Here is a 27,328-nt window from a genome sequence, read left to right as displayed (position 1 = left end):
AAAGTCTGGATTCTAAACCGAGCTAGCTGTTTTTGTATCCCAGCTCTGTAAACTGGGGATAATAACAGGACTAACTTCATGGACTTATTTTAAGCAATAAATAAATTAATCTTTATAAAGCTCTTAGAACAGGGCCTGGTGCATATAGTAAGTTCTGTTTAAGTGTTTGCAACATGTAAATACTCAGAATAGTGCCTGGCATATAGGTAAAGTTAAATAAATGTTAAGTCTTCTTCAACTAAATCTTTTCCAAAAGGAAATTGCAATTTCAACTATAATATAGTTCATTTCTGTTGGAGTTTTTTGCCTTATCTCCTAGCTATACAGACTTCTTGAGTCTGGGATACACAGTTGCCCAAATGCCTGCACTAGTTCTGCCTGAAGATGAGAAGAGGAGGGAGGAGGGAGGAGGCTTAGGCAGAGTGTTCCTGTAGGCACAGGTGTGTCTATGAAGTCACCTGGAACCCTGTCCCGGGGCTCATGGCGGAAGCCATGAAGGAGCTAAGGCACCCCATGAGCAGGACTTCAGTAGTCTTGTTACATCTCTAACAGGGAAGAGGAGAGAATCCCAGATACACATTCAAGTCTAGATCTCTGGAGATATATGGAGAGACTACAACCTTCTCTGACTCATGAAAGAAGCTATATAGTCTACTAGGCCTGCTTGGGAGAATTATAAGGCAGTTCCCTCATCTTCTCTGTGGCACTATTCCTTCCTGCTCCAGGGTCTTGGCTCATGCTGTTTCTACTGTTTACAATGTTTTTCTTCACCTTTTTTGCCCCCACCATTCCATTTTCACCTGGCTAACCTCGGTGCCTTCTTTAGCTGAGTCAGAACTGTGTGTAGTCTCTGGTGTCAAGACACGTGGATTCACATCCTGGCTATGCTTCTTAGGAGCTATGTGACCTTGAGCAGACACTAACCCATTCCGTGTCTTGCTTTCCTTATAAATGAATCATGTTATCATTGTTGGGTCTGAACTTAAATGTCATTCCTTCTATTTAACGGAAGACACCTCCAGTTTTTTAAAAAAGAATGCTGGTTCCTGGGGCCATTCTTTTTCAGTTTATAGTTGCACCTTGGTTGGGCTTCACATTGATTTGGAGAGGACTTGAGTGTAACCGTAATGAAATCTAGCCAGCTTTGGAATTGCATGTTACTGGTGACTTACAGTTTCTTTTCATAATGATTCTCTCATTGTGTCCCAAAGTTCATTCCACTGATTATCTGTTCATAGATCTTAGAGAAGAGTTCTATGATGAAACAAGGTTGGGAAGGGGCGGGATAAAGAAAGTCAAGCTCATTTCTTTTCTGCAAGACGTCTCAGAGATTTTGCTATGCTAGAGTATTTTGTCTATTTCCTGGGGAGGGACTGTAATGTGCCCCAACCGTGTTCATGGTGGAACCTGCTTTTTATTGAAATACACTGTGGTACTGGTGTCCTCAGAGCACACCCTGGGAAATGCTGCTTTGTTTACTGAGGCTCTCCCACCACCAAATGCTAGTGCTTCTCAGGATATAAACAAACATAAGGCTTGTGATGTGGTACCAGCATGCCGAGGATGTTGACTGCGTCTGCGGCGCGGAATGGCGTGACTTATCATTGTGCTTTTCTTTTCCCTTTCTCCCCAAACAGAGAAGGAGACCTTTCTGGATCCCTTCGTCCTCCGGGACCTCCTGCCTGCATCCCTGGGCAGCTATTATCGGTACACAGGTTCTTTGACCACCCCGCCGTGTAGCGAAATAGTGGAGTGGATAGTCTTCCGGAGACCCGTCCCCATCTCTTACCATCAGGTAGCTATTTTGCCTCAAGTGAGGCGTCTGTGTTTCATTGTTTTGTATGGACTTAATGATCCAGCATGACTAGAATATACGAGTAAGGAATTTGTTCTAGATCCTGTGCTTGTCATTGATTCCTTCAGTCTTTCCAACAAACACGTTTTTGAACCTAAGAACTGCAAGCTATAGAACATGATTTCTTAGCTGCAAATGAAATTAAGTCACTAAGGAGAATTGCAGGCATGAAATCTGAGTATTGTTTAAGTATTCAGTCTTGAGGAGGCAATAATAGCTATCCTTGATGATGATGACCTTTGGTGCCAGAAACTCTTCTAAGCTCTTTATATATGTTGACCCATTTCATCTTCATGAACGATACTCTCATGAGTTAGATGCTATTTGTACCCCCATGTTACAGTCTTATGAGGTAGGTGCTGTTCATGACCCTGTTTTATAGAGATCAAGCCACACAGAAGGCAACTTGCCCATGGTCATAAAACTGATAGCCATGCCATGGTCTGATTCCAAAGATCATGTCCTGCCCACTAATCCTACCCACAGTTCAGAAAAGAAAGAGATTTGTGGACACAGAGGAAGGAAATAACACGTTATTGATTGAGTTCTTTCTGTGTGCTACGCATTTTACTCAGCGCTTTCCATATATCAACTTAATCAGTGGCAACGCAACATTGAGAGATGGGTATTCACATAGAACATCGTGCGGTGGAGAGATGGGGTAACATACCCAAAGATTCATGGCTAATGAATGATGCAGCCAAAAACTAAGCGTGGGTTTGCCTGATTCCAAAACCCATGTTCCCGACCACTAAACTGTACTGCCTCCTTGTGAGTGTGGCCTGAGCACATTTCATGGGACATCTTGATTTAGGCTGAGCAGTTAACTGTGGGTAGGAACTGGTGAATTGGAGATGGGATTGAGGCAGTGTCAGAGGAAGGAGAACCATCTGGGGAATGCGAGGTCTTTAAATCACCTCATGAGGTTTGAATGGATGGTTGGGGATGATTCTTAGAAGGGATGTGTTAGTTGTAGAAAATTCAGCGTGGATTGAATTACAGAAAGAGTAAAATTCCTTTTGCATTATTCCAGAAAATAGAGCCAGGAACAATGGGTAGGATTTATAAGACAGTGGATTTGAATCATTAATCAGGACTGTCCAAATTGGAAGGTACTTACGATGTCATTCATAGAAATGACCACTTCTCGCAGTCTGATTGTTCTGGTACCAGTTGAGCTTCTGGGTCTTATGTCAAGCATTCCAGTAGGTGGGTCTGAATAGACATTAGCCAAGCAACTATTTTGCTGGCCTTGGGTCACATGTCCATCTCTGAGTGAGTCATCAGAGATGCCAGATAACATCCTGCAACATCCAGTGTTACCTCTCAGCGGGTAAATGGTGCAGGTTCCCTAGAAGAAGTAGAGACGCTATCCCTCTAACCAAGTTAGGTCATGTAAGGCCAGGCTGAACAATTTTATTTGGCCTCACTGCTGTTTTGGCAATCATTTTACTTTGAGATTTTTTTTTTTCCTTTTAATCTGACCCTGACAATAAAGAAAGGACTGGTGATTTGGTTTCAGAACAGGATCTGCCAGCCTTAGGGAGATAATGAAATAAGAAATGAGTTTTCTTCCTAACAGTGATGCCAACATTGTTTCCTTAAAAAAAAAATAAGATAAAACTCCAACGCAAATATTTATATATGCAGGGTTGGGGAAAGGGATTTTTTTTTCAAGATCTTTTTTTGTTAATTAATAAATACTTTTGTCTTGAAAGCCTGAAAGGTTTGTGGCTGGGCTCAGTGGCTCAGGCCTGTTATCCCAGCACTTTGTTAGGATGAAGGGGGAAGAACCCTTGAGCCCAGAAGTTCGAGACCTGCTTGGGCAACATGACAAGACCCCCCTCTCTACAAAAAAAAAAATTTTAAATTAGCAAGGCATGGTGGCACATGTCTGGTGGTCCCAGCTACATGAGAGGCTGAGAGAGAAGGATCACTGGAGTCTAGGAGGTCACAGCTGCGGTGAACTGTGATCACGCCACTGCATTTCAGTGTGGATGACAGGATGAGACTCTGTCTCAAAAAAAAAAAAAGAGAGAGAGAAAAAAAAGGTTTGAGATAACGAAGTTAAGAAATACTGATTTGGCTACTTTTTATATAGAATGGCATGTAAGGAGAGGGAGAGAGTTGAAGTTGATTAGCTGGAGAGAAATAAGGACCATTAACATATGCTGGGTTTCATTATAGCTCCAGATTTGAAACAAAAAACAGAGTTTGGAGCTTGAATGTTTTGCCAAGTGTTTGCCTTTTAGAAGCATTTTGAGCACCATTTTTGTCTGGGTTTCTGAGAAAGTGTTTTTTTTGATATCTGTTCACTATTCCACTCTCTGCCACCCATACACTCAAAGAGAAGAAATAATGGAAGATGTTTATTTGCCCTCCAATATATAACTTCTCTGTAGATATTGTGTTTCGGGGAAATAGAAAAGAAATTAATCACATTTGCTTTCCAGGTTCTTTGCTACAAACCATTTTATAATACTTTACTTTTATCAGACACCGCTTCATGTGTCCCTCTCCGTCTCCCAAGGGAGGAAAACAGCTCATATTCATGTGGCCAAACTGGATCCTTGCTGGCTGGCTTTGTGGAGGTCACAGCTGTGTCAGCCCTTGGAAAGGAAAGCATTCACCATTCAAGTATTATCGCTTCAGACCTTCCCATCCTAACCCTGCCAACATTCTTTCTGAAGTTAGCACAGAATGTTCATTTCAGAAAGGCGAACCGCCAGTTCGGAAAAGCCAAGTAGTCAGGAATTCCATGTCTGCCTCTGACAGAAAAACATTCCTAGTCCTTCATTCCTCTACTTCTGTATTATTCTCTCTTTTCTTCCCTCTCATCCAACCTGGGTGCCTGCACTCAATGAAAATTCGAGCATGTTCACCATAAAATATAATGGTTAACACAAAGTGTTGGCTTGTCTGATGTGGATTTCTTTAAAGCCTTTCAGAGTACATATGGGCAACCACTCATCTTTCCTCTCTTTTTCCCTTTTGTGAGCTTAGCTGGACATTCAGATCAGCCCCACGAGCCAGCACACTTGTACCTCTGGCTTGCGTGATAATCTAGGTTAAAACACAGCATTGCTAATGGAACCCCACATTGGCTTGGGATTCCCCACGTAGTCAGCATGGCTTAAGTGGCCCCTCTAAACATCTCCTGAAAATCTCAAGCCAAAATCCTGCCTTGACCGTGTCACCCAAACAAAATGGCAGCACTCTTGGCCCTTGTGTGGGATGTCAGAGGAGCAGAAAACATGGAGATGGTTGCCTGCAGCGTGTTCATGATCAGTCATAGAAAACAACTGTCTTTCAGTCCAGTGAAGTAGGATTTGTTTTATTGTAGAATAGTGCTTCTCAGATGATGGTTCTTTGCCAATAGGCAACTAACCTAACCCTTCCTTTCCAGGACTGTTAGCATCTTGAAGGTTAAAATAAGGCACTACTTATGATCTTCCCAGCATGAATTTTACTTAAGTGTTTGTAGGGGGTGCTATCAAAAGGCAATAAATAAGTCTGACTGCATCTACTTTGTTTACCTTTAGATGTTTGATTTTTTTTTTTTTTCTGACAGTAAGCTGGAGTGGACAGAAACGGTTTAGTTGCATGACCCTTTTTAACCAAAGGTATCTGTCAGAAAGAGTGGAGCAGCTCTTTGAAGTTAAGCCCATGTGCTTTGGAGGCAAACTGCCTGGATTCCATTTATGGCTTCATTCTTTGGCCAAATGAGTCAAGTACTGTTTGGTGCCTCGGTTTCCTCATCCGTAACACGATGATGATAATACCCACCTCATGAAGTCACAATAAAGATTAAATGATGGAATATGTGTCAAATGCGTAAACTAGTGCCTGGCGTCGCAGGAAGTGCCTGGGAGATACCAAGCGTGATTGTTGTTTGTTGTTGCAGGTATTAAATGATCACCAAGTCTCTAAAGCAGGACTCTCTGGTTGAAGTAAAACAAGCCCCATCATTTAAAATCTTCTAGTAATCATGTTAACAAATATGAAGAGAAACAAGTGAAATTAATTTTAATAGTATAGTTTATTGAATCCAGTGTATCCAAAATATTATCACTGCAAATGTAGGGCTAGCTGTATTTCTAATGGAACAGCCATATGTGGCTACTGGCTGTCACAGCTGTAAGGTTTATCTCAAGGCCATGACAACTGGTGAGTCACTTAATTGAGAATGTTTGTATTTCAACACATGACGTGCAGTGCATGTGAATAAAGAAGGTTTTTAAATGGTGGGGTGAAGATGTCATCATTAATCCAAAAGAGATCGCTTTCTTTGTTAATTATGGTTAAGTCCTTTTCTTTCTATAAAGCCCTTTCTATAATCACCTTCATGCAGAACGGACTGTAGCCACAGAAGGGACATGGCCCTGCATTTAGCTAGCTGTCCTTAGATTTTATGTTTGCAGCTGTGGTTCAGTAAGTAAAATTTTGGATGCTCCAGGCTACTGGGAATTTAATATTCCATTATCATTGTCTTGCTTAATAATGAGGCAACAAACAGGACCTGTCCTGTCATCCTTCAGATGTATGGTGAAGCTAACTCCATGGTCTTAGGTGAGATTTTCCAGTTCCTAGTTTGTATCCTTGGGTTCTTACTGTGCTAATAATGGACTCTGGTTTTGTTTTATTGCCATCGTATGCCCATCTCTTAAAGTATTGTGCATACCAGCCTTTTAATGGCTCATACTTACATTACTTTTGGTTTTCCCTCATTTCTCCCTTTCATCCACAACGGTGCCCTGCCCAGATCTTGTGGACAGGAGCTCTTGCTGTACACGAATGGCATGAAGAGATTTCGACTTGCCTTTGATTCGAACTGACAGATTAAAAACTAATTATTCTCTATAATACTTTTATAATAAAAACTAAGTTGAAATGATTTATATACACTTCCAGCCAACACATTTGCAATTCAAGGTTAAAATTGTTCTTGAAACGGCACCAGTTAAACTGCAATTACAAATCCCCAAGCAGGGATAAAAGAAAGAAATGTTTTACACATTCACTTCAAAAGTTTAAGAGTCAATTTAGTATCATAGAAATAAAAACTTTCATTTATTTTTACTAAATGATAAAGACTTCATTAGTTGTGTTAAAGTCAAGATAAATCCAAGTGTGTTTATTACCCTGCCATGGCAAAGGATCAGGCAAAGAAAAGTAAGGGCTTTGGGAGGTAGACAGCATTTCTCCTTGGACCTGCTGTCTTGTTCATGCCTCTCAGTTCTTGCTGTGTTGGCCATTGGCAGTTCCTATTCAGAGTGCCGAAGAGTGCAGATAGATAGATTTATGTCGCAGATGCAGGGTGTCCTGTGCGGAATGGCCTTGGGGTTAGCTAAAGGGAATTGTTTCAAGACTTTTCCTGTTACCACATCCATTTCTCCATGCAGTGTGACTGTTTCAGTGAATGATGTTAAGGCCTCTTATGCCTGTGGCATGAAGTAGCAGAGAGCATACAAAATAAGAGTCGCACAGACCTGCTGTTCTAAGCCTCACTTCACCTCTTGGTTCCCGTGCCTCCTTTAGTTCATTTTCACATTGCTATAAAGAACTACCTGAGACTGGGTAATTTATTAGAAAAGAGGTTTAATTGGCTATACAGGAAGCATGACTGGGAAAGCCTCAGGAAACTTACAATCACGGCAAAGGGGAACCAGGCATGCCTTACATGGCTAGAGAAGGAAGAAGAAAGGGAAAGGGAGGTGCTGCACATTAAACAGCCAGATCTCATGAGAACTCACTCACTGTCACGGGAGCAGCAAGGGGGAAATCCACCTCCATGATCCAGTCGCCTCCCACCAGGCCCCTCCTCCAGCATTGAGGATTATGATTCCACATGAGATTTGGGTGGAGACACAGATCCAAACCATATCAGTGATCTTGAGCAAGTTACTCAATGTCTCTAATCCCAGTTTTCTTACTAGTCAATAATACTAAGATTAATACCGCTATTAATCATAATACCACCAGCCTTATGGGATTTCTGCAAATGAAGCGAAAGCACATACCACTCTCAGCACAATGCTTGCATGTAATAAGCACCCGGTAAATATTAGCTGCTAGTGTTCATGATATAATAAGAATGTTCTTGTAATGCTACTTAAATGTTATTACTTTAAGCTAAGAAGAAGTTAGAAACCAAAATAATGTCTGTAAAGTACTTAAAGAAGTACCTGGCACATAATAGGTTGGATAAATATAAGGGGGATAAGGAGGGGAAGGTTGATACAGCGTTTTACAGTTGTTGTAAGCTTAGAGTACAATTGTCGTTACCACATTCCTCATAAAATAGTAACGGCAGTAGCGATAGCACTTACCGAGCAGCTGCTGTGTGCCAGGAATTATTCCAAATACTTTAACAACTCATTGAATAGTTACAAAAAATGCAGGAAGCAGGTAATGCTGTTACCTCCATTGTACAAATAAAGACACTGAGGTACAGAAAGATTAAATAATTTGACCAAGGTCACACATTTAGCAAGTAGGGTTTAAAAACAGGATTTTGAACCCAGGTAGCAGGGGTAAGGGTTTGAATATGGAAAATTAGGCACAGACCAGATCATAAGGGCCCCATCATTGAGGCTGGGAGGCTGTTAAAAAGTATTGAACAGAGAGGCGTGACATGATCTGATACATATTTTTCAAGAATGACTGTTTAGCTGTTAACCAGATCTAGAAAAGTAGAACAGATTAAGCCCCGAACATATGAACTGGTCAAAGGCCCGGAAAGACACAACTTGGTCTGCATGGTTTGTTCTGCGGCTCCAGCATTACTTCCATGTCACACAACTCTAGGGACACTTTCTCATGGTGGTCTTATAGCACCTTTTGGAATCAAACGAAGTGGAGGTCCAAGGCAGGAGTTGGGGTCTAGGGACAGACTGAAGTTGCTGTATAATGATGTATCCGTAGATTTCATCACTGCTCACCTGCCAAACTGAGAAATGTAGACTCCTCTCACCAATCCAAGGCTCATGGAGGTTTTTAACTCACTGGCCAGGCTTGCCAGTTACCAAAGCGACAGGCCACTGGTGATTTTCATTTAACTTAGAAAAACAGGGTTTTAGTGAATGCCACCAATGCACAGAAGGACATTTGATGAGTGTGCTGAGCTTGTCCTCCTTTCCCTGTTTTGTGTGACTGTCAAGCGCAGCCGTGATCCAGTTGACAATATAATATCATTCGGGTCATCAGTGCACTCTCAGAACCACCACATCCTTTCTTCAAAATCTTGGGGCAAGTTGAGTTAATAGCAAGGAAGCTGCCATGCTTTTAAGTCATAGCATGTCATTAAGCTGTAAGAGCAATTTAAGTGAAAGTATTTTTGTGTTAAATTCAGAACCTGCCTCTTTTTTACAGTTATGTGACTTTTTCTTTCCTGAGGCTTCAGAAATAAACTTTTTAGGAGAATTTAATGCTGGCAGTGAAAGAAGCAAGCATTCTAGAGAATAAACAAACTTCAGAGTCGTACTGCCGAGACAGTATGCCAGGCCATTCTTTTCTGGCATCTCAGATTTTAAACTATTTCAGGACAGATGGCTGTCTCTTCCAGAAAATTTCCGGTCTAATTCACGATGTATGGCAGCCCAATCCGTTTCTTTAAAAAATCATCCTGAAAGTTAAGGAATGTCTCCTGTCTATTCAACTCACGTCTCTAAGGCTTTAATTTAAACCAATTTCCTTTGTTTGGTCTTCTCTGGACATTGAGAAGAGCTAGTCAGCATCTTCCACATATGAGGGTCTTTAATCAGATTACTCCTTACCTGCCTTTTCTTCAGGCTAAACAATTCCATGTCCTTTAACCTTTCCTCACAGAATTTATTTTCCATCTTTTTAATCATTTTGATTGGTCTTTTTCTGGGCTGTCTCCAGAGCGTCTTTGTTAATACTTCTCTTATAATTTGAAGAAGTTATTTTCCCTGAGAAAGCCAGAAACCTGCTCTCCCATTTGATGTACTGAGTTCTGACTTTGGTAGTTCTATCAAGTGAGTTCATGTCAGCAGGTGGAGGTGATTTTTCAACATCTGTAGTTGTCTTCATTTGAGTGGCTTACAGTTGGACAAAGTAATCAGTCCAATTTTCCTAATTTTTCTTTTATGACTTGCTTTTCCCTCTTTGCTGTACTTAAAGAAGGAACAACAGAAAGAACGGAAAGGCAGGCAGATTCAACCTGGAGACCCTATGAGTTGTTATGGAAAGTAAAGCAACTCACAGAGAATTGAAGTAACACAAGAGAAACAGGCTGCTTTGGCTTTTAGCCTGCTTTCGAATCTGTCCTGGTTCTGTGTAAAAGGCAGAAAAAGTTCCATGGTTAATCATCATTTTACATAAGCCGTGGAATTGGAGGGAGGTGGAATGATAGGTGAATCCGTATACTTTAACGATTTTGCATGGCTAATATCACCTCGATTCATCGCCTTCTCATGCGAAGAGAGGGCACACTGGTTGGAAGCAGGTCCTTTTCTGTATCATTCTCTGAGGCTGTTTGGGAAACAGTGGAGGTTAGTTCAGGCTTCAGGATGACCACCTAGAATTTGCAGAAACCCAGATAGTGATTTTCCTTTTTTATTTTCCACATTGATGTTAATTGCCTTCTGGTTCCCCAAAGTTTAGACAGTCACTCAATGCACAGAAAGCATCTTTCTGGCACCAGTCCACCATTTCTCCTGCAGAAAGCACTCTTATTTAGCACCGGAGGATCCAGATGGGCCAGAAACAGTTCATTCAGCTTTTCTCTTCATTCTGTTTTCTTCTCCTATTAGTATTTTTGGTGGCTGCATATTTCAAATTACAGTTCATATTTTTTTTTTTTTTTTGGTGACAAGAATAACTTTGTGGCCCATTGAGAACAAGTCTCTGTCACTCAGTAGCTGTTCCATTCCTCATATATAATAGAATTACCTTTTTTATTTTATAAAAAAAATGTTGTTATTATTTTTTTGAGGCAGAGTGTCACTCTGTCTCCTAGGCTGGAGTGCAGTGGCGCAATCTCTGCTCACTGCAGCCTCCACCTCCCAAGTTCAAGCAATTCTTGTGCCTCAGCCTCCCAAGTAGCTGGAATTACAGGTGTATGTCATCATGCCTAGATAATTTTTGTATTTTTAGTAGAGACAGTGTTTTACCATGTTGGCCAGGCTGGTTTCGAACTCTTGACCTCAAGTTATCTGCCCATCTTGGCCGCCCAAAGGGCTGGGATTTCAGGAATGAGCCACCAGTCCCGGCCAGAATTACCTTTTTTAATGATCACAATGTTGAGGGCCACACACACACACACACACACACACACACAAATCCCTTTTTTTTTTAATTCTGTTTTTGAGACAGAGTCTCACTCTGTCACCCAGGCTGGAGTGCAGTGGTGCAGTCATAGCTCACTGCAGCCTGTAACTCCCAGCCTGAAGCAGCAGTCTCATCTCGGCCTCCCAAGAAGCTGTGAATACAGACATACGCCACCACGCCCAGCTAATTTTTGTATTTTTTGTAGAGTCAGGGTCTCACTGTGCTGTCTGGGCTAGTCTCAAACTCCTGGATTCAAGCAATCTTCCGCCTCAGCCTCCCAAAGTGTTGTGATTATATGCGTGAGTCACCACACCTGGCCCAAGAATCCCTTTTGATAATACAAATATGATTTGGACACCCTGATTTTTTCCCTTTACTGTCCGTAAAAGTTAGATCAGCAGTCTTGTATGAGATGTTTCTTAATAATATTAACAATAATGATAGTAGCTAACCTTAATTGAGGACTGTGTACTAACTGTGTACTAAGCAATTGACATAAATTTTAATACTCATGTTTTGCAGTTGTGGAAACTTGAGTTACAAAAAACTTGAATCGTTTGTCTCTGATTCCCCATCTGGTAAATGTTGAACTTAGGCAGTTTGACTTGCAAGATGCACATATAGCGATGTGGTGACTTTGCCAAACTTGATCGCTAGTATGTCTGAAGATGCCAAGAATTAAATCCCTAATATTTATGAAGCTCTTATGATATGCTAGGAACTGTTCTAAGCACTGTACTTGGATTAAATGTTTTGTCAGGACTTAATGTTGACACAAATCCTTTTGGGTAAATAGTGTTATGATTATCACCATTTTATTGAGGAAAAATGGTGGCTGAGGGTAAATTGGGTGTTGAGATCACAGATTGGGTAGGCAAGGGAGCTAGAATTCATACCCAGGCAGTCTTGCTCTGGGATGTACCAGTATCACCCTGACCCCGTGTTTCTTCCTAGAATGCTAAAGGCCTTTCCAGCAGGGCACTGAAGAAAGACTGGGACTCTCACGGGAGGCACAAACTCAGAGCGCAGTGCAGCCCTCACATGAACTGTTTTCCTGGTTAGTTGGCAGGACAGAAACCACAGCCAGATCAGCCTGTTGGCAGTTTCCAGCAGGCAGCCTGGGGTCCTGCTGGGTTTAGCAGCCCCAGCATGGGTCAATTCTACCATTTCCTGCTCTTATCACACCCACCCGCTTTGGACCAAATAGCTTTTCTAATTGATGTGTTTTTTTTTTCCTTCCCTCTCTCGTTCTCTGTTCAGCTTGAGGCTTTTTATTCCATCTTCACCACGGAGCAGCAAGACCATGTCAAGTCGGTGGAGTATCTGAGAAATAACTTTCGACCTCAGCAGGAGCTGCATGACAGGGTGGTGTCCAAGTCCGCCGTCCGTGACGCCTGGAACCATGACATGACAGACTTCTTGGAAAACCCGCTGGGGACAGAAGCCTCTAAAGGTATATTTGGATTAAGTGCCTCGCCTAGAGGAAGATTCCTTATCATAAATTACTTTAAATTAAAAGAAATTCAAAGCCAGCTAGGAATTGGAACTTGGTGTTCAATGTATATGCTTCTCTGCTAAAGGGAACTTGTCTGACTGAAAAATAGTAGCAGTTGTGGGAATAACTTCTGTTAAACAGATATGATAGAAATTGTCCTTTTGATCAATAATAGGTCATTCTGTCTGCATTTCTGCCTTGTAACTTCAAAACCTACTAGCAATGTCTAGAGAAAGCTTTCTGAAAAATGCCTTACTTTTTACATGTTTCCCTGTTGGTCAGGAGTTTACCTCTGAGCTCAGACATCAGTGAAACTGGAGAGTTCCCTGACTCTCCCTTCCAAGGACCTGCAATAGGAGTGTGGCTCGGTTTGTTCTCTGTTCTATCACCATTGCCTGTTCAAATACCTTATGGGAGGGGGAGCACAGAGACGGGCACGCGCAGGAGCCAGGGCGAGTGCCTTGGGGCTCTGGCACTAGGGTTGTGTGTCTGCGACTCTCGAAGCCCAAGTGGGCGTGTGTTACAGTGGGCTCTTTCTTGCTGTTGTCTGTGGACAGCTTAAGTGTTAACCAGCTCAATGACCTCTTGGTACCTAGGTCCTCCTGGTGTCCAGGAAGAATCAGGTCGCACATGGACTTGAGGGATGAATGTGGGGGTTTTACTGAGTGGTGGAGATGGCTCTCAGTGGGATGTATTGGGAATTGGAAGGGGTATAGAGTGGGAAGATGATGGAGTTTGCCCATTCAGTGGCCGATCTCCTCTCTGATTGTCCCTAGTCAGATTCCTCTTGGTATTCACATGCTGCTTCTCTTCTCCCTGCTATGCCATTCTGCTGTTCTTCTGCTCTTCTGTTCATTCCCCTCATCTGCTTCTGGAGCCTGGGGTCTAGGGTTTATATGAATGTAGGATAGGGGGGGCATGGAGGGCCAAAAGGCAACTTTGGGGCACGAAGACAGAAATGTCTGTTTTCACTTAGGACCAAGGGTTTCCAGGCTTGAGGGTGGAGCCTTTGCCAGGGAACCGCCCTCTTCTACTCAGTATTGCCCTGTCTCTGTCCATATCACCAGGACCTTTGAATTGGTCCCAATAACCAGTATATTACAGTCTTACTACCATCCACCCCAGGCAAGACCTCCCACTCCAGGCTCATCCCCTATTGGAAATAACTTGGTTTTTTTTTTAAACCTATTATTTAACAGTTTAGTCCTTGTATCTGATAAACATAAGTTTATCATTTTCAGGCATCTCAGTCTTTTCCATTTCTACTTTCTCATGTGAAATGAGTACTAATTTCTCTTCCAGGAAACTATAATGTCTGGCTCTACCCTCACCCTCCTCTCAGGCTCTGGGATTTGTCATAATTGTGACGCAGAGCTCCGGAAGTGCTGAGGGGAGCAAGGCTTATCAAAGCCCTATTACTTGGAAGGGAGAAAGGAAAAAGAAGGAATTTTCTTTTGGTGTGAAAAGGGATGTTTCCCAACCCAGTGCTCTCCTTATTCAAAATTATGAGCTTGCGTAATAAAGGGAGAGTTTGTGTCATTTATCAACACTGGAAGTAGACTGGGCTATTGTTAGGTACTTTACATGGGGAGGTTTTCTTTCAAGAATGTCCTCACCCCCAACAAAAGGGACCAGTTTATTGGCATATGGATTTTGTAGGAACAGGGGGAATGAGATTCTGCTCCACAAGTAACTGCAGTGACATGCACTTTGATTGATGGTAAGAATGAGCCCATTTTCTAGGCTCACGTTTCTGAAAAGGAGCTAAAAGAGGAGGAGAGGGAGTTTAAGAATGTGATCATTTCCTTCCTGTCTGTGTGATTTTGTTTGAGGTTAGTGAAGAGAAATGAGTCAGGCCAGGTTCCCTTGAGAAATGCTTGAAATTCAAGTAATTTGGGGACAATAATTTGTCAAGGGCATCATTCTCTGGGAACAATGGGAGAATTAAGAAGCTCCCAAACCTGTGAAATATCTTAGGTTGGGCTGCCATGGAAAACATCACATGAGCTAATTTTCTTTTAACCTAGCTAAAAAGAATAAAGAAAATAACCCAACTAGAAAGCTTTCTCCCAAGAGAACTCGCCTGAGGAAAGCAGGTCTCCTAGGGATTTTGTGAGAGTTATATGTAGAGTTACATGGATTGTGGGGTTGAGGAATTCATATCACAAGCGAGTGTAAGATCTCGTAGCTCAGAACTGCTGAGATGGTGACAGACGCAAAGCTCTTTCCTGAAAAATGGGCCGAGCATATGATATATCAGCTGTACAGTGAAAACGCATGGCCTTTATTCAAGAAAGCTAGGGAAGATAATGGTCTCCATTGTATTACGTTGTCAAAGTGGGCAAGATCTTCCACTGAACAGGCCTTCACTGAATCTGACCACAACCATGGAACCGTCCTTAAATCTGGCAATTTCATTCTTCATTCCACTAGGTTTGTTTCAATTATCATAGCGCTCATTGCTGACTCTTTAAGACATGGGAATATTAAAATGTTTTCTTCATCCCCATTCCTAGTCAATCTCTGTTCCTGAGGGTAACCACTTGAAAAATGCACTTTGCCTGTTTAATAAATTTCATAGAGATAGCGTCATTCAGTATGTCCTGCTTAGTGTCTTGCTTCTTTTGCTCTGCAGCGATTTTAAGCACCCTCCCTGTTGCCTGTAGTAGTTGGTTCTTTCGTGTTGCTAAATTCCATTGTGATTATACCTGAATATATTTATCCATTTTAGTATACATGAATATGTAGAATATTTTCAAGTTTTAGAGATTATGAAAATTCTTGAATCTGCTATGAATACATGGGTATATCTCTATTGGGTATACACCCAGGAGTAAAATGGCTGCATCCGAGTAACCGGATTTTCAGGTTTGGTTAGTGACTGCGAAATGGCTTCCCACAGTGATTGTATGTACCACTTTTTACTTCTGCCAGCAGTTTAGGAAATTTTCCTATTTTTACAGCATTTTTTAAAGGCTTAATTTACAGACCATAATATACAGCTATGGTAAAAGTATAATTTGATAATTTTTAGTAAATTTATACTTGCGCAGCCATCACTGCAGTCTGGTTTTAGAACATTTTCAGCACCACAGAAAGTTCCTTCCTGCCCATTTGCAGTCAGTTATTTCTCCTGCCCTCAACCCCAGGCAACCTCAGGTCTCGTTTTGTCTTTCACTTGGTGTTAATAATTTTAACATTTATCCATGTTTGGCATGTGTCAGTAGGTCATTTTTTTTTTATTGCTGAATAGTGTCTCTATTTTTTTGAATAACAGCTTTATTGAGATTTAATTCATATACCATGAAATTCATTCTTTTAAAGTGTACACATCAGTGGTTTGTTTTGTTTTGTTTTTGAGACACAGTCTTGCTCTTGTCTCCCAGGCTGGAGTACAATGGCATGATCTCAGCTCACTGCAACCCCTACGTCCCGGGTTCAAGCGATTCTCCTGCCTCAGCCTCCCGAGTAGCTGGGATTGGAGCCACCCGCCACCACGCCCAGCTAATTTTTGTATTTTTAGTAGAGACGGGGTTTTGCCATGTTGGCCAGGCCGGTCTCGAACCTCTGAGCTCATGATCCACCCAATTCAGTCTCCCAAAGCGCTGGGATTACAGGCGTGAGCTGCCGCACCCGGCCCCATCAGTGGTATTTACTGTAGTCACAAAATCATGATGGCATCGCTGCCATCCATTTCTTGAACATTTTCATCACCCCAAAAAGAAACTCCATCTATAGCAATCATTCCCATTCTCCTTCCCTTCTTCTGCCAGGTCCGTCCTTCCCTGTCTCCAGGGCTAGGCAACCACTAATGTACTTTTTGTCTCTATGGATTTGTTATTCTGGACATTTTATATAAATGGGTCATATAATTTATGACTTTTGTCTCAGGCTTCTTTCGCTTAGCATAATACTTTCAAGGTTCATCTGTATTGGGTCATGTATTTGAATTTAATTCTATTTTATGGCCAAGTAATAGAGCACATAATATGTGGAGGTGCCATGTTTTGTTTATCCACTTATCAATTAATGGACATTGAGTTTTTTCCTCCTGTTGGCTGTTATGAATAATGCTTCTGTGAATATCCATGTCCAATATTTCAAGTCTTTTAGATGTGAACCTAGGAGTAGCATTGCTGGGTCATATGGTAACTTTCTGTTCACAGTTTTGAGGAACTACCTATTTTCCAAAGTGGTGGCACCAGTTTGCATTCACATCAACAGTGTATAAGGGTTTCAGTTTCTCCATATCCTCACCAACAGCTGTTACTGTGCATCTCTTCTATTTTCACCAACCTAGAGAATATGATGAGGTTGTTTCTCTTTGTAATTCTGATTTCCGTCTCCCTAATGACTGATGATCTCCCTGTTTGTTTTTAAATGTGCATGTCATGGAACCATAGCCCACGTGACCAAATATTTCTCCTTTTTTTCCATAAGAAGACTCAGGTAATTCAGCAGCTCTATAGGCCAAAAGATGCTGACACATCATCAGACAGCCTGGACGGCTTAGATTATTGACCTTAGAGATGTAAGCAGGAAAGAGCCAAAGCAAAGAACAAGTCCTTTTCCTTCCTCTACTCTTCTGCAAAAAAAGTTATAAAGAGAAGGAGTGGTATCCTGTAATCTTCAGGTGATTCAAAAAGATCAAAGCCTGCCTGGTTGGTATGCACTATCTGATCATTATTGGAAGCTTTCAATGCCCAGTAAAGTGAGCATGTTTTATGCATTTATCAGGCTGTTGTCCCAGAAGAGGGAAAAATAAATTAATTACATAAGGCAGGAGTCATATAACTTTTTTGGTTAAGGGCTAGATAGTAAATGTTTTTGGTTTTGTGGGCCACATAGTCTCTGTTGCATCCTGGATATTTGTGGGGCATTGGTTCCAGGACCCCTACGGATACCAATATCCTTGGATGCTCAAGTCCCTTAAATAAAAAGGTGTTTTATTTGTATATAAGCGAAACACATCAGCCAGTATACTTTAAAACATTTCTAGAGTACTTATAATATTAACACAATGTAAATGCCATGTAAATAGTTGTTATACTCTACTGGTTTTTATTTGTACTATTTTTTATTCTTATATTGCTGTTTTTTATTGGCTTTTCTTTGCCTTTCAAGTATTTTTGATCTGTGGTTGGTTGAATCCATGCATGCAGAACCTGTGGATACAGGTGCCATGTGTACCCAGTTCTACCAGTATAGCAGGAAGGCAGCGGCAGATGATATGCAAATGAATGTAGAAAATGTCTTGCAGTAAAACTTTATTTACAAAAAAACGTGGCAGTCCAGATTTGGCCTTAGGACTGTAGTTTACTGAGCCCCACTCTAGGGAATAGCTTAAACTAAGTTGGAGAAACCTAAACAGGGAAATCATAGGCTTGTTGTAAGAAAAATATTTTCTGTCTTCAAGGTGGTAGTGGCCATGACTTTGAATTTGTTGGATCTGTGTTTCCATTCCACTGAAAGACCCTAGGACCAACTAGAGATTTATTAGCATGGGGACCACCCACTTACCAATTCATTTTTTTTTTTTTTTTTTTTTGAGACGGAGTTTCACTCTTGTTACCCAGGCTGGAGTGCAATGGTGCGATCTTGGCTCACCGCAACCTCCGCCTCCTGGGTTCAGGCAATTCTCCTGCCTCAATCTCCTGAGTAGCTGGGATTACAGGCATGCACCACCATGCCCAGCTAATGTTTTGTATTTTTAGTAGAGACGGGGTTTCACCATGTTGACCAGGATGGTCTCGATCTCTTGACCTCGTGATCTACCTGCCCCGGCCTCCCAAAGTGCTGGGATTATAGGCTTGAGCCACCGCGCCCAGCTTACCAATTCATTTTAACATCCAGTCACTTTTCACATCAGAGGGGTAACCAGAGCCTCAGTTGACCAAATATAGCTCCCTGCCTCTGCTGTTCCCCTGGCTGTGATCGTGAACTTGAGCAGCCAGTGGTGGGGGCCTGTGTTCATGCACCTGTATTTTGTCAGGATGATTGGACCTCCTGGAATAAAGAATATAGAATCCAGCCTTTCAGTGCCAAGCACAAGAGGCAAGGCCCCACTTAAGACAAGAAAGGAATAGGGGAAAAGTCATCTTAATATTATATTGTTGCCGAAGGACTTACATATGGATGTCATCCATAAAAAATATAAAGCTTTAGTTCCAGTAAATGGAAACAATATTTAGGCTTGGTGGATTGTTCAAGGGACACCCGATTTGCCACTCTGCCCTTTGTCGGTAAATAACTTGGACAGACTTTAGGATTTAATGGGCTGTCATTTCAGTTATTCTGCAACACATCCCGGGCACAGGGAAGAGCATTTGCTGATTAAGTGCTGAATACTCTCTATTGTGAAGACTTTTGGAACAGTGAACAGAGAAAAATAACTTTCCTTCCAACAACATGAAACATATGGTTTATTAATTTAACCAAACCTGTTCAAACCACAGTGGAATCAAAACTACTTGATCTGATAATTTGATTTGATGGCTTAATTAAAATGACACTGTATAATGTGATAAAAGCAAAGGAAATGGAGAGGACACCGGGCTGCCTGTGTGCCCTCTGGGCTCCTAAGCCAATGTCATGTGTTTTTTTTTTGTTTTTTTTTTTTTTTTTTTTGTGAATGTTTTTTGCCTCTGCTGATGGAGGGATCTCTTTTTTAGCGATGTTTTCAATTCTAAACCTTGCTTCCTGTTTTGATTAAAAGCAGTTTTAAAGGACATATGCCACTGTGCAAGAATGCCTGAGTAACTAGCCTATTTAAATATCAGTACATTGAGAAAGAGGGTCACATTTTCTATTCAAATTAGCAAACAAAGAAATAAATCCATGATTGCTTTAAAAAGGAGTTTGACATTGAAATCATGGTTTTCTGCTATTGGGGGAGAAAATATTAATGTTGTTCTATTTTCATTTTAATCATTTCTACTCACCAGATTAATGAGCTTGAATTACTTATCTTATTAAAAGAAGCTCTCAGATGAACACTTAATGCCTTTGTAGGCGGCTGCCCTCCCAGAAACTTCCAAAAAGTTATCTTGTTACCGGCAGAAACTTTCAGCATGGGAAAGTGCTAAGAAAAACACATTTTTCATGCAGCCCTCGTGAGGAGTTTTTAACCTCCTTCTTTCAAAAATAACTGATGTGTCATTCTTTTTTAACCTTGTGTGTTTAAGAAAGAAGACAAAAAAAAGGGGGGGGTCTGTTTCAAGACCCTTGGAACATTCTAGACTCTCATACTTTTGAAGGTCCTGCTACGTTGTTTTTAAATGCTCAGACATTTCATGATCACTGTAAGTTTATGTAAATATAAATAGTCAATGAATGAAAAACAAATCCTGGTGGAGGATTAAGTTGCATTTGATTGGTTGATGTAATGTCGATATTCTATAGACTTTTATTGTAACATTAAATACTTTGTTTCAATTGTTGTAGCTAGTAAATTTTTTTTCATGTGTCAGACAGTTTTGTATAGCTTTGAAAAGCTTATTGACTCTAGGAGCTGTACCTGAAATACTTGTATGGTTAGAAAGGCTAGCAAGAGAGCTGGGTACTGTGGTACCTGCCAGTAGTTCCAGCTTCTTGGGAGATAGAGGCGAGAGGATCGCTTGCGCCCAGGAGTTTGAGGCCAGCCTGGGCAACATAGTGAGCCTACATCTCTTAAAAATGAAAGAGAAAGTCTAGGAAGAGGTTTTTGTGTGCCAGATGCTCTGCTAGCATTTTGTATTCGTAGGTGTTTTGTTTAATTCTCAGAACAACCTCTGCCAGGATTCACTTTCCATTCATTGAATATTTATTGAGCATCTACTACAAACAAGTTCTAGGCACTAGAAATAAAGGTGACCAAGGGATAGTCCTTGATCATGGAGTTTACATTCTAGAAAGGAGAAATAGACAAGTCAGCTAATGATGGACTTCAGTGTTGTTCCAAAGGGAATCAAATCAAGTCCTGTGCTAAGAGCAGAAGAGTGAGGTGAGATAATCGGGAGGAGCCCTTCTTGGGATAAGGCAGGTGAGGATAGGGAGCCAGCCTGCAGAGATCTGGAGAAGAAGGTCATTTGCAAGGGCCCAGAGGCATGGGATCCAGCCTAGAGCGAGGTAAACAAAGGGGAAGCAAGATCAGAGAAAAGCAGCCGCAGAAGTAGGTAAGAGAAACTCTGGCAGGGACTTCTCTTGGGGAAGAGTTAAGATTGTTAGGAGCTAAGATCTTACAGCAATGGGAAGGCTCTGGAGGGTTTTAAGCAGTGCTCTGGAATAATCAGAACAGTCTGTAAACCCATCACTCTGGCTGTTGTGTGGAGAATGCATGCAGAGGACTTGTATTGGCGTCTACAGGACCTGCAAGAGACTGATAGCAATAGCACAGGTTGGATGAGGATGATCATAGTAAAGGTGGAAGTGATCAGTTAGGGAAGGACTTCAGAGGAGGGATTTGGGAATTTACTAACAGTTTGGATGGAGGGATGGATGGGGTCAGCAAGGAGAGAAATGGAGTTTTTATAGTTTCTCTTTAGCAAGGGAAGGGGCTAACGTTCAGAGAGGGTAGGGGAATCATTCAGAGCCCCTCAGCCAGAAAGCAGTAGAGCTCAGATGTGAACCAAGATCCTCTGATGTCCAAATGCAGTAATGTTTCCATTGTCTGAGGGACCGCCATCTTCCACAGGAATCCACAAGTGGTGGCCTCTGTGTTTTGGATGTTCTGAGATGACTTGAGTAACATAGTCTATTACTCCTTCCCTGAATGAAGGAGCTTTAAAACTAAACGTATTTGTGGGAATCAGGTGCTCTTACCTTCCTAAAAGTAATCATTGGGCTCAGTCTTTATCTGCTTGGCTTTTATCTATTTTGTCAGGTGATCTTGGGTGCTCAGGACATAGGGTACTGAGGCCCTGGTCACAGGGTCAGTCCTGGGAGTCCTGCATCCACTTGATCTGCACTGTGGGGCCATTTAGGCAGAAGATCTTGTGGGTCCTTGGATCAGGAGGGCCTAACACGGTACCTGGTACATAGCAGGTGCACAGTCAATGCTAAGTGAATGAATGAAGAAATGATAAGACAGGATAAGGCAGTGTTAGAATATAGACTTGGGATTCATGCAAACCTAGACTACAATTCTAGGAACGATTCACTCCTTTGTGACCTTGCTCAAGTTACTATCTAAGCTTCTATTTCTTTGCCTCTAAAACAGAGATAATAAGGCAGAGCCCAGTAGCTCATGCCTGTAATCCCAACACTTTGGGAAGCCAAGGCAGGGGGATCACTTGAGACCAGCAGTTCCTGACCAGCGTGGGCAACAGTGAGACCCCATCTCTATAAAAAAAAAAATTCTTTTTTCATTGGCTGGGCAGGGAAGCACATACATGTAGTCCCTAAACTACTCAAGAGGCTGAGGCAGGAAGATCACTTGAGCCCAGGAGGTTGAGGCTGTAGTTAGCCATGATCATGCCCACTGCACTCCAGCCCGGGTGACACAGTGAGACCCTGTATCAAAAAATAATAATAACATAGAGATAATAATCACGCACTCTCATCCTCAGCCAGTGGCCTTTTAAATGAGACTTATAGTGTAGGATCTTGGACATGGCAATTACTCTGCAAATAACTGTCTTCTTATCTGTCGGTCAGCAGTAGCCTCTTTGTATGCCCAAGATAACCTGTTATATGTGACATGATCATTGGAGAACGTATTTCAGAATAAGGGTTCCATGCCCTCTTCCTGTTAGAAGTGTGAAGCCGGGATGTTCGAACTTGTTGAAACCTTTCTAATGAAATGTATACTCCTTAAGGTCATCCACACATCACATCCTGTCCCCCTCCTCAGCCTCATCTTGTACTTTTCTTCCCTTGGCATCCTACACTTCAGTTCAGCAGCCATTCTGCAGTCCCAGCAGGCTGTTCCCTCTATCTGGAAGGCCCTTGTGCCACCTCTGAACCTAACTGACCCGTCCTCAGCCTTCATAACTCAGCTCAAGAGTCCCTTCCCCCAGGAAGTTACCTGACTGCCTTGACCCAGACACTTGTTTCAAGGCACCGGTACCTTTCCCTTATAGTACTTACCACAGTTGGATTTTTACATCCAATTATGTGATATGTGATTTTTTCCCCTAATAGCTAGCTCTCCCACTACCCCATAAGCTCCATGAGGGGTGAGACTGTTTTTCTTTTCTCTATTTTTATGGGAGAGAGGGCGCTATGATCACTATTGACTCCTCAGTAAATATTATTAGATTGGGTGGGTGGGTGGGTGGATGGATGGATGAATGAAAATGTGGATCCATGAATGGATAAGAGGATGGATGGATACATGGATCCAAAATGGATGGGAGGGAGGGAGGATGGATGGATGGATGGATGGATGGGTGGTTGGTTGGTTGGAAAGACAGATGGACAGATGGACGGACAGACGGATGGATCCATGGATGGATGGGAGGATAGATGGCTGCGTGGATAAATGCATGTATCCAGGGATGGATGGGAGGATGGAGGGAATGCATGGATGGATTATACATACCAGGTGGCCAGGAATAAAAAATTCTTACCAAAAGCATTGGCACAGTTGGGACATGTACGATGTAGCCCAGGCTGAGTGCTTCTACTGGGGAGCATTTCCAGGCATCTGAAGTAGGATTTCATGTCAGTGCTACTTCCTGAAATCAGAGAGACTCCTGGGATTGGGGAAACCACCTTTTACTCTGACCAAAAGCCACCTTGGATGAAAGCATACATTTCAACAAAACGTGGAGTGAGGGCTTTTCTGTCTGCCTCAAGGAACAGCCAAAAAGCAGAGAATGGAATGACTTAAAGTGTCAGGATACTCCCAGGCAGAATTGGCCATTATGGCTTGGGAGTGGTTGAGCTGATACTGGGAGCAGACTCCAGGGGCCATCTATCATTTCCACATTTTATAAATATGACCTAAGTACTTCATCTTCTCCATCTCCAGTCAGGTAGGCAGAGTTGGATCTTCAAGGCCGGCTTAGCAACCCACCTCTGGCTTCTGCATTTCTTTGTGCACTAGAAAAATCTTCTCTGACATCGGGTTTATTTGTGTGGGCACCATGGTGCTTGTGAACAACAATCTGGAAATTAATAAAGGCCAACAGCTTCCTTCCTTCCAGAACAGCACACTTCCCCTTTCTCACTAACTGGCATTCACAGCCTGTGAAACATGACGTTGGTGTGCCTCTACTTGGAGCCACAGGAGGTATCTAGCTGGGAGACAAACCATGTATCTCCCCCGTTCACCCCACTCATTATTCCTCAAACAAACACAGGTTGGTTGAAGCTGGTTTTTTTCAGGTACCTGTCCAGGAGTATGCACAGAATCCTTACTTTCTTAGGGCATAAGAAACGGTCTCTACCTCCCTGGCCCTGCAGCCTGAAAAATCAAAGAACAGCTGTTAAGACACAGAAGTGGGAGCCCCGTGTGGCATCCTCTTGAGTCAGGCTTTTCTTACTCCTTCTCGGCACAGCCAGTGGTTGTTTTGGTTGCTGGCCTCACTCCTGACAAGCTCTCTTGACTGGTTTTGTGATTCCAAAGCACTGGCTTGGACAGAAATGAGTATCTTGGCTGTCACATTTCAAATCTCTGCCTGTGCTGAGAAGGCGCTGCCTATATGTCTGAGACTAAATGTTATCAGGTATTATCAAATGCACAGAGCTCTGCATTCCTTTGCTTCCAGGCTGGCACCAAGAAAGTCTTCTCAGAAGAGAGGGGCCTTCTCGGTGAGGTATGTGCTGACTGTTTAAAACTTGTTTTCACCCACCAGCTGCAAAGCATAGGGACCCATTTGCCAGGGGCAGCCAAGAGACTCGTGTGGCTCAGTCCCTGCCATGTGCTGACCCGATGATTCCACTTGGGCTCACTATCGGGCAGTGCCTGCTCATGGTCTGGTCTCTCCGTGCAACTGACAGGCTCCCTGTTCCTCTCTTGAGTCCCTTTGACCAAGTCTTGGCCTGAGGGCAGTACCCAGGTGTGGGAGACCCTGAAACCATACAAGATAGGGCCATCCTTACCAAATGATCCGTTGGTTCAGATGCCACATCTGGGGATGTAAATGAGGCTAGAATCCAAACACTGGAGCTCATCCTACCACCTCACCCACACTCAGCCAGAACGGACAACATAAGAGTAGCAAGTGGTCAGAGAAGTGGCAGAGATCCAGAGTTAACAGGTGAATGCCATACATGAGCCAGGACAGTACTTTTATGCATAGTAGGAACCAAGCCGAGCAGATTACCTGTTTCCAAGAGAAATTATTTTAAGGCCCAGATGGAAAACAAATGAGGGCACCTTAACTAATTGCATCGTAATAACCTAGAATCAGTTCTTTATATAAAATACTGCCTAGAGCCATCTGTGTGGGTCACTGGTTGGTTTCTTGACATGGCTGTTGGGATCACTGATAAAGATAGCTCATGGCATCTTAGATCTTGGATGGTGTTTACACACCAGTCTTGCATTGCTAAGGGCAGATTTAGAGCTGTATTTTAGGTGACCTAGCCATTTCTTGAATAAAGGGGACTACAACATTATCTCCGCAGTGGGAAACAGGAGGAAAACATCGCTATGAAGCAAGGACACTGGGCATTTACCCACCCGAGCTCTGCAGCCAGGTCTCTGATTCAGACCCTCAGTTGGAGCCCTTCACTAGGGCAAGACATGGGAGAAGGGGAAGTTCAGAAGCACCATGTGGGAAGGATGCTGTGCTCAATTAAAGTGGGATAGGTCCACTTCGCTCTCTTAGCAGGAAATCACAGCATCATAAAGTTGAAAGGGAGGGAAGGGCCCCAGGGTACATGGAATCCAGCCTTCCACCCAGTGGCCAAGATGCAGGCAGCTGTTACCAACTGAGGCTGGGAATATGCATCATCCTGAACTTTGTCACCTCCCTGAGTGCTGAGCTGAACAATGCTCTTTCCTGCGCAGGACTTGGACACCTCCCATGGTTTTTAGCTTTCAGGAAGAGGGATATCATGTAGAAAAAAGAATCCAAGGAGGTAGGAGAGGTCAGGGGTAGCATAATGTGGGAAAGTCAAAACCAGTGCTTGAACTGGAGAATTGAATTTCTGCCTCTGCGTTCCCAGATACTGCCTATTACTGTTTTCTAAGCATGTAGCTCTGTTACATGCACAGCAGGGACAGCCAACAGGATAAGAAACAGTTTTCAAATTTGCTTTCTTCCATGGTAATTGCAGCACAGAGCACATCTAATACTCATTTGTTTGCTGACAAACTGAATTGTAATTCAGGGCTTGTTCATGGAAAGGGAGGAGATGTCACTGTATTGTGTAAAAGAAAATACGTGGGTAACAGGTGGCATCAGTGAAGACACCGTGGATTTAAAACTTGAAAGCAGTTGTCCTCGCACTTAGGACAGCTCTGCCCCGGGGTTCCTCCTCAGAAGAAGGTGGCTGGGTAGCCAGCAAATTCTGGCCTCGGCAGCCAAATCCACCCTGGGATGAACCCCAGCTCCAGCACTTCCTAGCTTTGAGACCTGGCCTTGGACCGCTGTCTTCCTCATTCCCTGCTCCCCGGCCACACTAGTTTCCTTCTCAGGTTTCCCATCACAGGGCCTTTGTACATACAGTTTTTTTCCTGTCTGACACACCCAAACCTCCTTTTTTCCTCTTTCCTCTATAAACACCCACTCATTCTTCAGATTTCAGTTCAGACTGTGCTCAGCAGCTCCCCAGGTTTAGGTCAGGGTTCCTTATTAAACCTTTCTACAGAACTACCATAACGTTTTCCTTAAAAGCATGCAATTATATATTCCTTAGTGCTGGATGGGTTTAACCATTTTGGTGCCAAGGACCCCTTTAGCCTCTTCCCATATTAATGGTTTTAGATGCTTAAAATAAAATCTAATAGATTACAGAGGAAGCCGGTTATCCTCTGATATTTTCAAAGTATCTTTAAAATTGTGATGTACTAATTTATCTACTTCTTGATGAGGGCATTAAATGACAAGATCCAGCAGCAGATCTAATAACCATTATAATGTTGAAATAATGATGAACATCAAGGACATTTTGAAATACAACTGAGTCCTGAACAACATGGGGGTTGGGGTGTCTGCACAATCAAATATCCGGATAGAACTTTCCACTCTCCAAAAAGTTAATACCAAAGCCTTACTAGTAACATAGACAGTCGAGTGACACACATTTTGTCTGTGATATGTATGATATACTATATTCTCACAATAAAGTAAGCTAGAGAAAAGAAAAATGTTGTTAAAAATATTATAAGGAAGAGAAAATGTATTTACTGTTCATTAAGTGGGAGGGGATCATTATGAAGGTCTTCATCCTTGTCATCTTCATGTTGAGTAGGCAGAGGAGGAGAAAGAAGAGGAGTTGTTGTCCTGTCTCGGGGTGGAAATCCACTTGTAAATGGACTCATGCAGTTCGAACCTGTGTTGTTCAGGAGTCACCTGTATCGGTAATCACTGTAATCTAACAGGAATAGCTTTGTGGTTTCTATCACACAAGTCCCGTAACACTTGCCAACATTTGAAATATAAGGAAATGTTACATTTTAGTTAGAGATTAGTGAAAATAAAAGTGGACTTTTTTGCTATCTAAGTGCACAGACTTCTGTGAATTCTATCCAGATCTCCTAAGCAGCCTCAAGTTAAAACCTGTTTTAGGGAGATTACATTGTTGATGTGTGTTCC

General features: G+C 42.4%; 1 protein-coding gene across 3 annotated transcripts in view; it reads left to right on the top strand.

Moving 5' to 3' along the window:
- The window catches only part of PTPRG (protein tyrosine phosphatase receptor type G), a 770,883-nt gene that overhangs the window by 620,529 nt on the left and 123,026 nt on the right, over positions 1 to 27,328 (top strand). For all 3 annotated transcript variants that reach the window (XM_017527402.2, XM_017527401.2, XM_017527403.2), the window contains exons 7-8: positions 1,638 to 1,795; positions 12,407 to 12,599. In XM_017527402.2, coding sequence (XP_017382891.1) covers positions 1,638 to 1,795; positions 12,407 to 12,599 — 351 coding nt within the window. The remainder of the gene's footprint in view (positions 1 to 1,637; positions 1,796 to 12,406; positions 12,600 to 27,328) is intronic.

This window comes from Cebus imitator, unplaced genomic scaffold, assembly GCF_001604975.1.
Source record: "Cebus imitator isolate Cc_AM_T3 unplaced genomic scaffold, Cebus_imitator-1.0 Scaffold48, whole genome shotgun sequence".
Classification (NCBI taxonomy): domain Eukaryota; kingdom Metazoa; phylum Chordata; class Mammalia; order Primates; family Cebidae; genus Cebus; species Cebus imitator.
This window is presented reverse-complemented; position numbering and strand designations above follow the sequence as displayed.